General features: G+C 36.7%; 2 protein-coding genes across 5 annotated transcripts; one reads left to right on the forward strand and one right to left on the reverse strand.

The window, feature by feature from the left end:
- Positions 1 to 433: 433 nt before the first annotated feature.
- Positions 434 to 8,084, reverse strand: LOC105693798 (dihydroxyacetone phosphate acyltransferase). 3 transcript variants are annotated; one of them, XR_007278179.1, is made up of 13 exons: positions 7,943 to 8,084; positions 7,762 to 7,852; positions 7,388 to 7,451; positions 6,966 to 7,309; positions 5,865 to 6,275; positions 5,229 to 5,745; positions 4,700 to 4,992; positions 4,353 to 4,600; positions 3,655 to 4,191; positions 3,084 to 3,340; positions 1,705 to 1,967; positions 714 to 816; positions 434 to 500 (listed from the first exon to the last, which is right to left on the reverse strand). XR_007278179.1 is itself a non-coding variant. In XM_048654529.1 (7 exons), the coding sequence occupies exons 2-7, from the start codon at positions 7,303 to 7,305 to the stop codon at positions 3,853 to 3,855; spliced, it is 2,148 nt and encodes a 715-aa protein (XP_048510486.1). In that variant the 5' UTR covers positions 7,306 to 7,309; positions 7,388 to 7,674; the 3' UTR covers positions 3,372 to 3,852. The 3 variants fall into 3 exon arrangements, 1 of the variants encoding a protein (XP_048510486.1); XR_007278178.1 differs by lacking the exon at positions 7,762 to 7,852 and having other exon boundaries at positions 435 to 500; positions 7,943 to 8,081; XM_048654529.1 differs by lacking the exons at positions 434 to 500; positions 714 to 816; positions 1,705 to 1,967; ... (1 more) ...; positions 7,762 to 7,852; positions 7,943 to 8,084 and having other exon boundaries at positions 3,372 to 4,191; positions 7,388 to 7,674.
- Positions 8,002 to 11,718, forward strand: LOC105693800. 2 transcript variants are annotated; one of them, XM_020856868.2, is made up of 5 exons: positions 8,002 to 8,140; positions 9,018 to 9,267; positions 9,599 to 10,107; positions 10,219 to 10,416; positions 10,527 to 11,718. In XM_020856868.2, the coding sequence occupies exons 2-5, from the start codon at positions 9,041 to 9,043 to the stop codon at positions 10,763 to 10,765; spliced, it is 1,173 nt and encodes a 390-aa protein (XP_020712527.2). In that variant the 5' UTR covers positions 8,002 to 8,140; positions 9,018 to 9,040; the 3' UTR covers positions 10,766 to 11,718. The 2 variants fall into 2 exon arrangements, with proteins under 2 accessions (XP_020712527.2, XP_012269391.2); XM_012413968.3 differs by having other exon boundaries at positions 8,003 to 8,140; positions 9,013 to 9,267.
- Positions 11,719 to 11,837: the final 119 nt, after the last annotated feature.

The raw sequence follows: 11,837 nt of genomic DNA on the forward strand, positions 1-11,837 counted from the left end.
CGTCCCCGGGGATGCGGTATCCCCGCTGGAGGGGATGCCGGGTCCTTGGGGGCGTGGCCTTGGGGGAATACGAGTCCTCGAAAATCCCGGGAAAAGGAGGTCCCAAGCGGTCACTCGTTTTCTTGATTTCTCTAGAGAAACGAAAAACAAAGTGTCCGCTTGGGACCTCCTTTTCCCGGGATTTTCGAGGACTCGTATTCCCCCAAGGCCACGCCCCCAAGGACCCGGCATCCCCTCCAGCGGGGATACCGCATCCCCGGGGACGTGTCCCTGGGGGAACACGTGTCCCCGAAGACCAGTTCCCGAGGACATGTCCCTCGGGATATGGCATCCCCTCCAGCGGGGATACCGCATCCCCGAAGACATGTCCTCGGGGACTGGGTCCCCTGGGACCCCGGGGGCGGTGGGAGGCCGCGCAGTCCCAGGGGACGGTGGACTCCCCCTGATGAACAGGGGGAGTCCGGTCAAACAGCAGCTACGGCGGCAGCATCTTCGGATACCTAAAACATACGAAAAGTGAATTAACAATGACGTGTAATATAAGAATAAATTATTACCAATATTATATTCTATGTCAATGTATTAATTCTATGTTAGATTATATTATATGTTAATATATTACTGCCAATGTGATGTTATAATATATCAAATTGAATATATTTTTATAATCTTATAACTAACTTATATCAGACTGACTGATAATTATTTCATACCTGTGAACGAATTGTGCGATGCCATGTATAACTCCTGCCTTTCGTGGTTGGAAGTTGAATGAGTACTGCGACGAATTAGCCGCCGTAGTGACTGATTGAAAGCCTGAAAGAAAATGTCCCATAAGAAATGAAGTAAAATTGTAAACCTAAACCTAAAATATATGAATAAATTTGCTCAAAATGTAACAGCGGAGATTATTGCTAAACCTATGATGAATTCCTAAATCCTGTACCTAGATAGATGAATTATAGTCCTTGAACATGGGTTACACTATCTCGCAGTTGAGAACATTATCACTGAATAATTACTAACGTGTAAGTGCATGAGGGATTGATTATTTCTGCCTAATTATTCGAGATTTCAACGAAGAAATATATTCCTAGTCCGAAGTTACGACGCCAACTTTTTCTATTCGATATACGTGTGAATTTGGATACCGGATTCAGATGCCTGACATTGGAATATGTGAATAATCTTTTTCACACATAAATAAAACGGTAAGCATATAGCCTTAGAGTTTTCTCATGTATAAGTTCCTAATTCAATGAATAAATGAATAGATGAATAACTGAATGAAATGATGAATGAACGCATGAATTGAGAACCATCGAAATCACACTAATTGATTGAATTAATAATTTAATCCATTCATTTATTCATTCATTTGATGAATTGAAGGATGAAAAATGTTTCTGAAATACTGATGTATCAATCAACAGTCCAAAATACTATTTATGATAATTGTTTGATGACTGAAAACTGACAATGAGTTCGCAATGATAGACGCGACGATTGCTTTACGTGAAGGGTCCTTTGGCATTACGTGTAAATTTATAATTCGATACATCAATAAATATTAAACTTCCTAAATGAATTAATGGAAAAATGAATAAATGAATGAATAATTTTGAGTATGTTTAAAACGAGACCGGAGAAAGTTTGACAAATAAAAGAACTATGGCGCAGCAGTAACTACGTATTAATCCTTACCGCAATGTATTTATTTCCGTCTCTCACGGCTCTCTGGCTTTTTCTCCTTCTTTATAAAGGATCTACGCGCTACCATCGATGTCGCTCCTGACCACACGTGACGACGCTTCAGATGCTACGGCCAAACTGCCGCTGCTTCGGAGGAGAAGGATCTACGTACATACGAGAAGCTTTGACGACCACCAATACCGAATCGCAATGGCATTTTCTCGCGATGACAGACTATCGTCTTTGGTGTTGATCGCCCCTAAAACTGCCAAAAACTGCCCGAAAAATGAGCAAAGACTATAGTCTTTGGTATTTTTTGACCCCGAAATCTGCGAAAATCGTCCGAAAAATGAGCAAAGACTATAGTCTTTGGTATTTTCTGACCCCGAAATCTGCGAAAATCGTCCGAAAAATGAGCAAAGACTATAGTCTTTGGTATTTTTTGACCCCGAAATCTGCGAAAATCGTCCGAAAAATGAGCAAAGACTATAGTCTTTGGTATTTTCTGACCCCGAAATCTGCGAAAATCGTCCGAAAAATGAGCAAAGACTATAGTCTTTGGTATTTTTTGACCCCGAAATCTGCGAAAATCGTCCGAAAAATGAGCAAAGACTATAGTCTTTGGTATTTTTTGACCCCGAAATCTGCGAAAATCGTCCGAAAAATGAGCAAAGACTATAGTCTTTGGTATTTTCTGACCCCGAAATCTGCGAAAATCGTCCGAAAAATGAGCAAAGACTATAGTCTTTGGTATTTTTTGACCCCGAAATCTGCGAAAATCGTCCGAAAAATGAGCAAAGACTATAGTCTTTGGTATTTTTTGACCCCGAAATCTGCGAAAATCGCCCGAAAAATGAGCAAAGACTATAGTCTTTGGTATTTTTTGACCCCGAAATCTGCGAAAATCGCCCGAAAAATGAGCAAAGACTATAGTCTTTGGTATTTTTTGACCCCGAAATCTGCGAAAATCGCCCGAAAAATGAGCAAAGACTATAGTCTTTGGTATTTTTTGACCCCGAAATCTGCGAAAATCGCCCGAAAAATGAGCAAAGACTATAGCCTTTGGTATTTTTTGACCCCGAAATCTGCGAAAATCGCCCGAAAAATGAGCAAAGACTATAGTCTTTGGTATTTTTTGACCCCGAAATCTGCGAAAATCGCCCGAAAAATGAGCAAAGACTATAGTCTTTGGTATTTTTTGACCCCGAAATCTGCGAAAATCGCCCGAAAAATGAGCAAAGACTATAGTCTTTGGTATTTTTTGACCCCGAAATCTGCGAAAATCGTCTGAAAAATGAGCAAAGACTATAGCCTTTGGTATCAAAACCACTCCAAAACTGATTCAGGGGTATGCATCAACAGTCAGTATTGTCATGTGAGATAATTCTTACACATTAGACAAGTGCGTCTACTCCACTGTTTCTCTCTTCTACAAACGTCCGCGAGCGTTCCAGTATAAGTATTATCACAGAATAAGGACTGGTAGAATATTCTGTGGTATTATAGAGTTCAGTGATTATAGGCAATTACTGGGTATAACGTTAGTGTAATCGATGCAATAGAGTTCAAGACATCCTCGTTCGATTATTATCTTTTGGTTGGAGACATATCACATTAGAGACAATACCCAGTGGAGGAAAAAAAATTCCTGGTGGGACAAACAAAAATAATATTAAGAGTACACAGCAAATGGCAAACTATTTTATTCGTATAGATCTCTCACTTAGTTATCTGAAAACGTGTCTTCCGAAGTCGCATTTCTACCTTCTTGCTCGAAAAACAATTCGGTACAAAATGCCAATGTTTGTTAAAAATTACCCAAAAGGTACAGTTTATGCAAATGATTAGGGACAACATCGAGATTACAAAATTACCAAACACTGATCTACCTCAATTGTTGTACTATAAACTTCAGATCAATTATATTACCTGACATGTTATACTAATTCAATACTTAATTACCTCACAATTAGTCATCCATAAATCAGCACATTTTTAAGATAGCCAAGTTTTGAAACGTCCAATTTTCTAAATCTTGACTGGATATTGAGCATCGAAATTCGTCTGTAGGTACCATCAGTTGCATTCCACACTCAAATTTTGAAAAGAATAGAACAATCCTATCCGTATTGTACAAAGAATACAACCAACATGGCGAGATCACAACTTTGCATGTGGGATGATAGTAACTGGAGTAACTGGCAACAGATCAATATCAAGATATGATCCTGAAGGCCTAATTATTTTGAAATTATCTAGCTCTTCAAGTAATGTATGGAGACGTATCTTGTTTGAGGAATACGTTGTATCAGGTGATCTTCCAGACGAACTAACAATCCCCATAGAGACTAAACTGGCAAGAGTTGTGGCATACAGGTCAAGACTCAAGGCATAAGGATACCTGAACATTTCATTGCCTTGAAGTAGTTGCCATTCCACCTCTTTTTGCGTGTTCCTTAAAATGGCTCGTTCACTTGCCTCACCCATTTCATCGTTCCACTGAATTATATAAAAATATACTCATTGAAAGGAAATAGATAATGCACAGTATATGAGGTGCTTAAAACACAGAGAGAAATTAACAGGTAAATCTACAATATTCTCAAATGGGAATGATTGATATTCCTGACTTCAATCAGTTTCAATTTAATCTACGTTACCTTGTGAAGAACAGCGCACGTGGCATAGCAAGCGACTAAAAATGGCAACAAAAGGTTTTGCAAGAGAGAGAAGAGTCTAGTATTACTGCCCATAAACAGAACATTATTTTCAAGTCGTATGCAATCCTCAGATACCAGAAGTGCTAAGCCTTCTTCCCATTCCGCTATAGCTAAAGAATCTCCTGAACAAAAGGCGAATTCGGTAGAAAGCAATTCCCTCAGAAGTTTGTATCGTGCAAAAACTGAACCTGTAATCAATTGTATTGTCAATGGACTGATTTCTTCATAGCTCAAGCTAAAGTTTTAGTAAGACATTAAATATCTGACCGTGATAGCATTACACTTACCTCTAGCAATACTATATTCAATAACAGATACTGCAATAAAAGCTGGCTTGATTAAAAAGGCCATTGATGGATTTGTATAAATTGTTATATTGATCGCTGAGACAGCCAAACGCATAGTCTCTTTGGTAAGCGGATGGCCCTTGACTTTCTTGGGATCACAGGCTTGCTGATTTTGGTGCCTCTCTATCAACTTCAATTCACCATTTGCATCGAGACGGAGTAACTCTCGATGTATGAACAGAGATTCCAATACTTCATTTTTTACATCTTCGTCAATTTGTAAGCTTCCAGGTCTGCAAAAGATTCATATCAACTTAACAACTTATCAACTTATCACAGTTATCAACTTAACAAAAATTATCCTGGTCTCTGTATGAAAATAAGCAGTAACCAAATTCCTCAACGTCTTGGACATACATGCATTATCATTAAAAAATGAGGCACTGCCTTCAGATAATTGTGTTCAACATTCATTTATAAAGGAAATATTTTAACATAGGCTTTGAGAATATAAATCACATCAACTTACCTACTTGTTCCTGGATTTATCAGACAATTCATTGCACGAGAAAAAAACTCCTTGAGCCAACGATAATCAGTTAATAAAGTTTGAAGGTTGTAAGGTCTTCTGGGATGTGTATGTACCCTTTCATTGAATAGCAGGGCTATGAGATTAAATGGTGCAAGTGGTGTGTGATCCTTGTGGCTATCTATGATCGCATAAGCCAATTTTGTAAGGACCTTGGATGGTATTTTGGAATGTGGAGATAAGCATCCTTTACTTAAGGTATCGAGGTCGAAAAACTGACGAGCTGAAATAGGCGGTGCTACGTTCATATACACATTTCCATAGGCACATGGCTCCTGTAAAATTGACAAAGACTTGAAAAGCCCTCTAGTAGATTCAGGGGGCTTAGGTACTCCCAGAAGTTCATATGCAAATAGCAACTCTTCCAATGGTCGATCATAGGTAATACTTATAGGAACAAATCGAATGTCTGCCACATCACCTTTCCATAATCCCTCTAATATCATCGACAATAAACCTGTAATAATATGACAGTCAACATTCATTCTATTAAAAAAAAATAAAATACTCATTCAGTAATATTAGCTACAGTATTCTCATTATTTCCCAAACCCCATGAAATCGCATTCGGCTCACCGTACTTTGGTGCAAGACTTTTCTGACCTCTGCTACGTGTACCTTCAATGAAAAACTCTATAGCCCTTTCACTATGGGCGACCAGACAAGATATGTAGGCTCGAAATACTTCTTTATACAACTGGTCAGTGGCGAAACTGCGGCGCATATAAAAAGCTCCGCTTTTCCGTAATAACTCTCCTACTACACTCATTTTATAAAAATCCATGCCGCTAGCAATGTTTGGTATGGCCATATCATTCGCAAAAAGTGCGTATGACACAAGTATAAAGTCCAAATAACTTCTATGGGTTGGAACGTAAACATATTGCACCCCTTCGATACCCATTTGCATTTTTAGCTCCAGCAAGTAACTCTGGTTTATGCAGACACGCTTTAAAATACGTTTCAAGGCTTTCGTCACCAGTACACCTACAAAGATCGAAATATTACCATAAATAAATTATTCATACTTTGAGTGTTTTCATAAGTACTTCTCATTTGTGCACATATTTATCACAAGATGTATAATTAGTCTCAAGGCCTCATTGCGTTATAACTGACAGAACCGAAAAGAAAATCGGCAAATACGCTTATAATCCATCAATCATCAATTGATACTTCGTTTTATTGATTTTTTGTTTGCTAATTTCACTTGACTCAGCAGTATTTTGAAAATAGTGTAGCTCACATTTGGTGAGGTAATATAAAGAGAAACTAATATTCTTTATTATTTTGAGATATGTTATGTTTGGCAAAAACTAAGATTTCTCAATCACCAAGTAAATAAAAATATACGTAATGACATATTTCGAAATCTCAAACAACAGTTGATGTTGGTTTTTTTTTGTATGGCCCTTAAAAGGTCAGAATAACGCATTCAATAATAGATTTAATAAAGCAGATAGAATGAAATAATTATGTAAGTTTACAACACCTCGTCATTCTTTCCTCACCCTACCTCTATCTATATCCTTATCAACATGAAACATGACTAACATGGAAAAAGCATTCACTGTTAAGCTATTGCAGAAGATATGATCAAATAAATTATCGATTTAGACATAGTTGAAAACAAGTTACATAAAACGTAGTGCAGATAAAGATTAGAAATAGAATTACCTAGGCAACGAATGGTTGGCAACTGAGGTCTACCCGCCATCTCATTCAGCATATCACGAGCTTCATTTCTAAGGGTGGCAACGGGAACATTTCTAAGTGAGGCCAGAGATTCAGTTAAAAGAACCACCCTTGGATTTGTGAGAACAGCATTGATAATTTGGTGGATAGAATATTGGCGACCAGTAGGTAATTTGTGGGGAGCAACTGTATTCAATGTACGAAATGTCCAGGCTACATCACTTTTATTTCGTCGCTCGTCTAGTAAATCCACAAACATTTTTGGTTCTTGCCTCCAGGACACATCCTTGAGATTTGGCATTATTTCATTGAACTCCCTCATTGTACTGTCAACAAAATAAAAAAATTAGTATGGGTTGTGCAAAACAATTTCACAAACCTTTAATTGTAAGTTTGAAACATACCTGTCTCAGCGGTGCGTTATGTGTAATATTTCAGACGCTGGTTTTTACATATCCGTGGAGCCTTCTGTATGTTCAATCGTTATGAAGCAAAGACGTATAATTTATGTAAATTATGTAAGTAATTATTTTATTCATGATTGTCATTCTACCAAATTAAGCCCATCGATTTCCACTTGTCATACACGTTAATGTGGAACCAACGAAACGTACGATTCGCTTTATTTCATTTTGGGTAATAAGATACACTCGTGGGTGGAGCTTTGAAAAATTATACGGTAAAGACTCAACTCCTACGACTACTAGTGCTGAGCAGTGCTGAGTGCACACTGCACACTGGCAAAATTGCCGGCAGTGAACTACAATCTCCAACTTACTAGGTTTGAGTGTTGTTTTCTTCGTTCTACCTCCCCGCTACTGATATCCAATAGTGATATTAGTGCTGCCTGCTATCCACGATTCTCAACACTAGCGTAATTTTGACATGTGTATAAACGACGGATATTTAGGCCATAGTTATGTATACAATGCATACATTCATATAATTATACTACATACCAGTGGTATAAGCGCATTTCCGTGAAATATTTCACGCGATATTTGGCTTGTCGCTGCTGTACTTTCCATACTGATTGCATATGCTCCATTGGATTTCTCGTTGCGTGGTGTAAGAAAAACTTCAAATTGTAGAAAAGGAGGACTGTTCGAGTGCTGACTAGTTGCCTATTTGAGGAATCTATCACGATACGAAATCAGGTGTTTATTTCGCATTATTACGTACCATCGCGTGATGTGACAGCCAGCTTTCAAACAAGATGTAACCTTAAAGTTTATGTTTTTCCTGAATGATGGTTTAGGTATGATCCGATCGATACATGCCTGATGATTTCGAGGAGCATTATTTATATGCCCAAAAGTTGCAACTTCGGTCTTGTAATACGTTTTGAATGACACATATTATCTAATTTGTTTCAAAGCACTCACAACTCTATTTGTCACAATTCCAAAGGCCACATCCCATAGATTTTAAATAAATTTAAATTTGTGAGTTCAGTAAATGAATGGTTGAAATCTGATTCCCACGTAGCTGCAGAAGCCTGCTGAAATTAAAAAAATGATACAAGAAACTTATAGTTACCTATTTCTTCATGAAAGCAATGTGTTATATCTGTATGAAAATGCAATACGACAATACTAGATCAAAACTAGACTAGCTTTATGCTAAAAACATTAATGATACATCACCTACCCGTTAAATTATACCAATGATTGTTGTTCCACAATGTCCAGTTATTGTAACAATGTAAGGAATCTGGAAAAAAACCAAGAAATATTAGTGAACCTCCCAACTGTTACTTACAGGATGCAATTTTTGTAACTTATCTATTGAATTTCAAACCTATAATGATCTACTGAATCATTTTACCACTGAGATATTGTGGGTTTCAGTCATTCAAAATTGAGACTATTCTATAAGTAGACTGCTGAATAAACTATGAGTCTTGGCTAGTCTTTCAGAAATCATCAGAGCACTTACTCGAAATACCTATGTTTTGAAGAGTCTGATTATTATAATCTATTCCAAACCATATCAGGATATGTTGCACAATAGATTTTATTTGTTGCAGAATAGCTACATGCGCCAAGATAGCCACAATGAGTTCAAATAATCAGGAATCAGATAGACAGGATAGTAAAAATGGCGTTGTTGGCAATATTGAACTTCCTGACAATAATCTACCTGACCAAATTACATCAGAAGAACCCAGATGTTTCGTGTGTGATGTAAAGGTGCAGGGTCGTAATTATTTACTAGCCACTTGTCGCACACAGAGAAGCAGATCTCGTATTATTGAAAAACTAGGAGAACTAGTTGGAGAAAAGTATGCACCATAATTATTTCAAGGATCTTACCTTGAATCAATGCACATTCTCTGACAAAATATCTGTTATTCATAACCAGTACAAAATTGTACGAGCAATAACCAGTCTGTCTAGTTTGCAGAGAGAGATCTTTTGTTCCATGATTATTCTGTATTTACAAATTACTTTTTTTGAATGACTTACAGTGGTAGCAGTTTTTGAAAACTGATTTGATTAGACAGCTATGGAATATAAAATGCATATTCATTAATAATGATTTATCCTTGATCATAATTCTTTTTTTCTTAATGACATCAAGCACTCGAGAATTGAACTAATTTCAATTTACAGATACATGGTAGTTATATCGGAAGATGACGTAATATGCAGATGCTGTGCGAATCTAATGAATACTCTTGACCGACTAGAAAATGAAATGCAAGGAGTAAGAAGTACAATCTTGCGTTTCTTAGAACAAAAATACTCGTTGGAAGATGGTGAACTATTGAGTAATAGCGATACCGTAAAGCCATGTCAGCCACCACAGATCACAAAAAGTGAAAAATCTAGCAGCGGTGGTTATCATGGAAGAAAAAGGGCAGCTGTTTGTTCATCAGAACCCTCCTCTGATTGGAACAAACAAAAAAAGTCCAACAATGTTTGGATGCAGTGTGACAAATGCCGATATACGACCCGATACAATACATTTATGGCACATCATATTCGTCCACATATAAAGCAGCGGTCTAGTTGCGAGAAATGTGGCGTGCAAATATCACCTCAACAAGTTCCTCATTTTTGTCAAGACAAGAGTAACCAACTGCAAAATTCAGTTTTGAACCAAGTTGATGAAACTAAAGGTAGATAAAAATCTAACGTAATATGTAGAATTTGTTTGATGTGAAAATATCATTGCTACAAAAAAATAAGGAGTTGAACATCAGTCAGTTGACAAGTGTCATTATTTACAGAACTGCCAATACTGGCTACATCCATGGAGGCATTTTCTGAGAACCCACTACCCAATTCGAATGGTCAGAAAGAACAGAATTCAATTACAGTATTGCATCCAAATTTGATACCAGAAGATGAACTAAAACAAGAAAACGTCCAGCTCATACAGTTAGCAGGTCCTGATGATATTCAAATTGAAAATATCATCACTTCAGGTAATTTGATTAACATATTCAATATGACGAGCCTTTATAGTACTTTCATCATAACTGCTTTTCATTTCTGAAACCTCAACCAACATACATCGAATATGTATTTCAAACAGATGCAACTAGATCAGGACATGAGGTGTATGTCAGAGTGCTGCAGCAGGTTGATGATGAAGAGAGAGACTCTTCAATGGAGGTTGCGACGTGTACAAGTGGTGAAATGATGATGAAAATGAAAGATGGCACTGGAAAGCAGATGTTAACATTAGCAGAAGATGGTAGTCTTGAAATGGTCGAAGTTACTTCTTGGGATGACATACATACTTCACAACCCGATCCAGACATGCACTTCTAGTTGCCTCATTGGTTTGAATTCATTTATATACTGAATTTATTGCTATGAAAAAATTGGTCAAGTTTGAACAGCTATCACTATCATGGTCATTGAGAAATCTTGAACATTGATTGATATGAGAATTATTTGAGGTACACCTATTCCAGACTGATATTAGGGGTGCAAGGTTGTTGACGTTTAAGTTACTAACATGAGAATAAAGTTTTCTGAAGCAGGAAATTCAGTGTGCTCGTTGCTACGAATATAATTTCTACGCAACTTTTAATATTTTCTCTAAAGATTGAACAAAATATATTGCCTTTGCCTTACTTTTAAAATTCATGTTAAAATTTCATTGACTCATAATTAAGCCACTTTATTTTTTTTTCAATATCTTGTGTTTATGGATAATCTGTCCATGTTGAAGCTAGACTTGATATAAAGTTTCGTGTGTGAATAACCGTTTTGCATTGATAAAAATCTTTATCACATATTTCTTTTTCCACTAGATGTAAGGCTCAATAGTACGTAATAAACACCAAACAAAGGTCCTATGCCAAAAGTATTTTCGTTTTTCAGTTATAGTTTTATTTATGTGTTTTAAACTAATTGTAAGTTGATGTGATTTTTATACTTAAGTGCCAAAAATATATTTTCATAAATTCTAATTTAGTATTAGTAAACAGTGTCAAACTGTTTCTTCCCTAAGCTTTGAGGGATAAATTAAGCTACGATTGTTATTCAAATTCAGTACACGTAATGTATAATATTCACTCTTCCGTCGTTGATTTATTTGAGATGTTAAGACGTTTTTTCTAAGTTATCATCTTGATACCTGTACCTGTACCTGTTTCGCATAAAAACGTATGTCAATGCTAACTTTTGTACGAAATTGTTGCTCATGCTTGTATATAAAGCAATACGTTTTTAATGTACGATAAATAAATACTGCATTTCTTGTTCGATTTCAATTATGAAATATCAGCTGTTAATCTGTAAATATTACCAATCCAAATGCAAAGTTGGTACAGTTCAGTTGACGTCTACAACAAGAACTGTATGCCAGCTCTGTGAGCTAACACTGACAAACAGT

The sequence above is a fragment of the Athalia rosae genome, chromosome 4 (genome assembly GCF_917208135.1).
Source record: "Athalia rosae chromosome 4, iyAthRosa1.1, whole genome shotgun sequence".
In the NCBI taxonomy this organism is placed as follows: Eukaryota; Metazoa; Arthropoda; class Insecta; order Hymenoptera; family Athaliidae; genus Athalia; species Athalia rosae.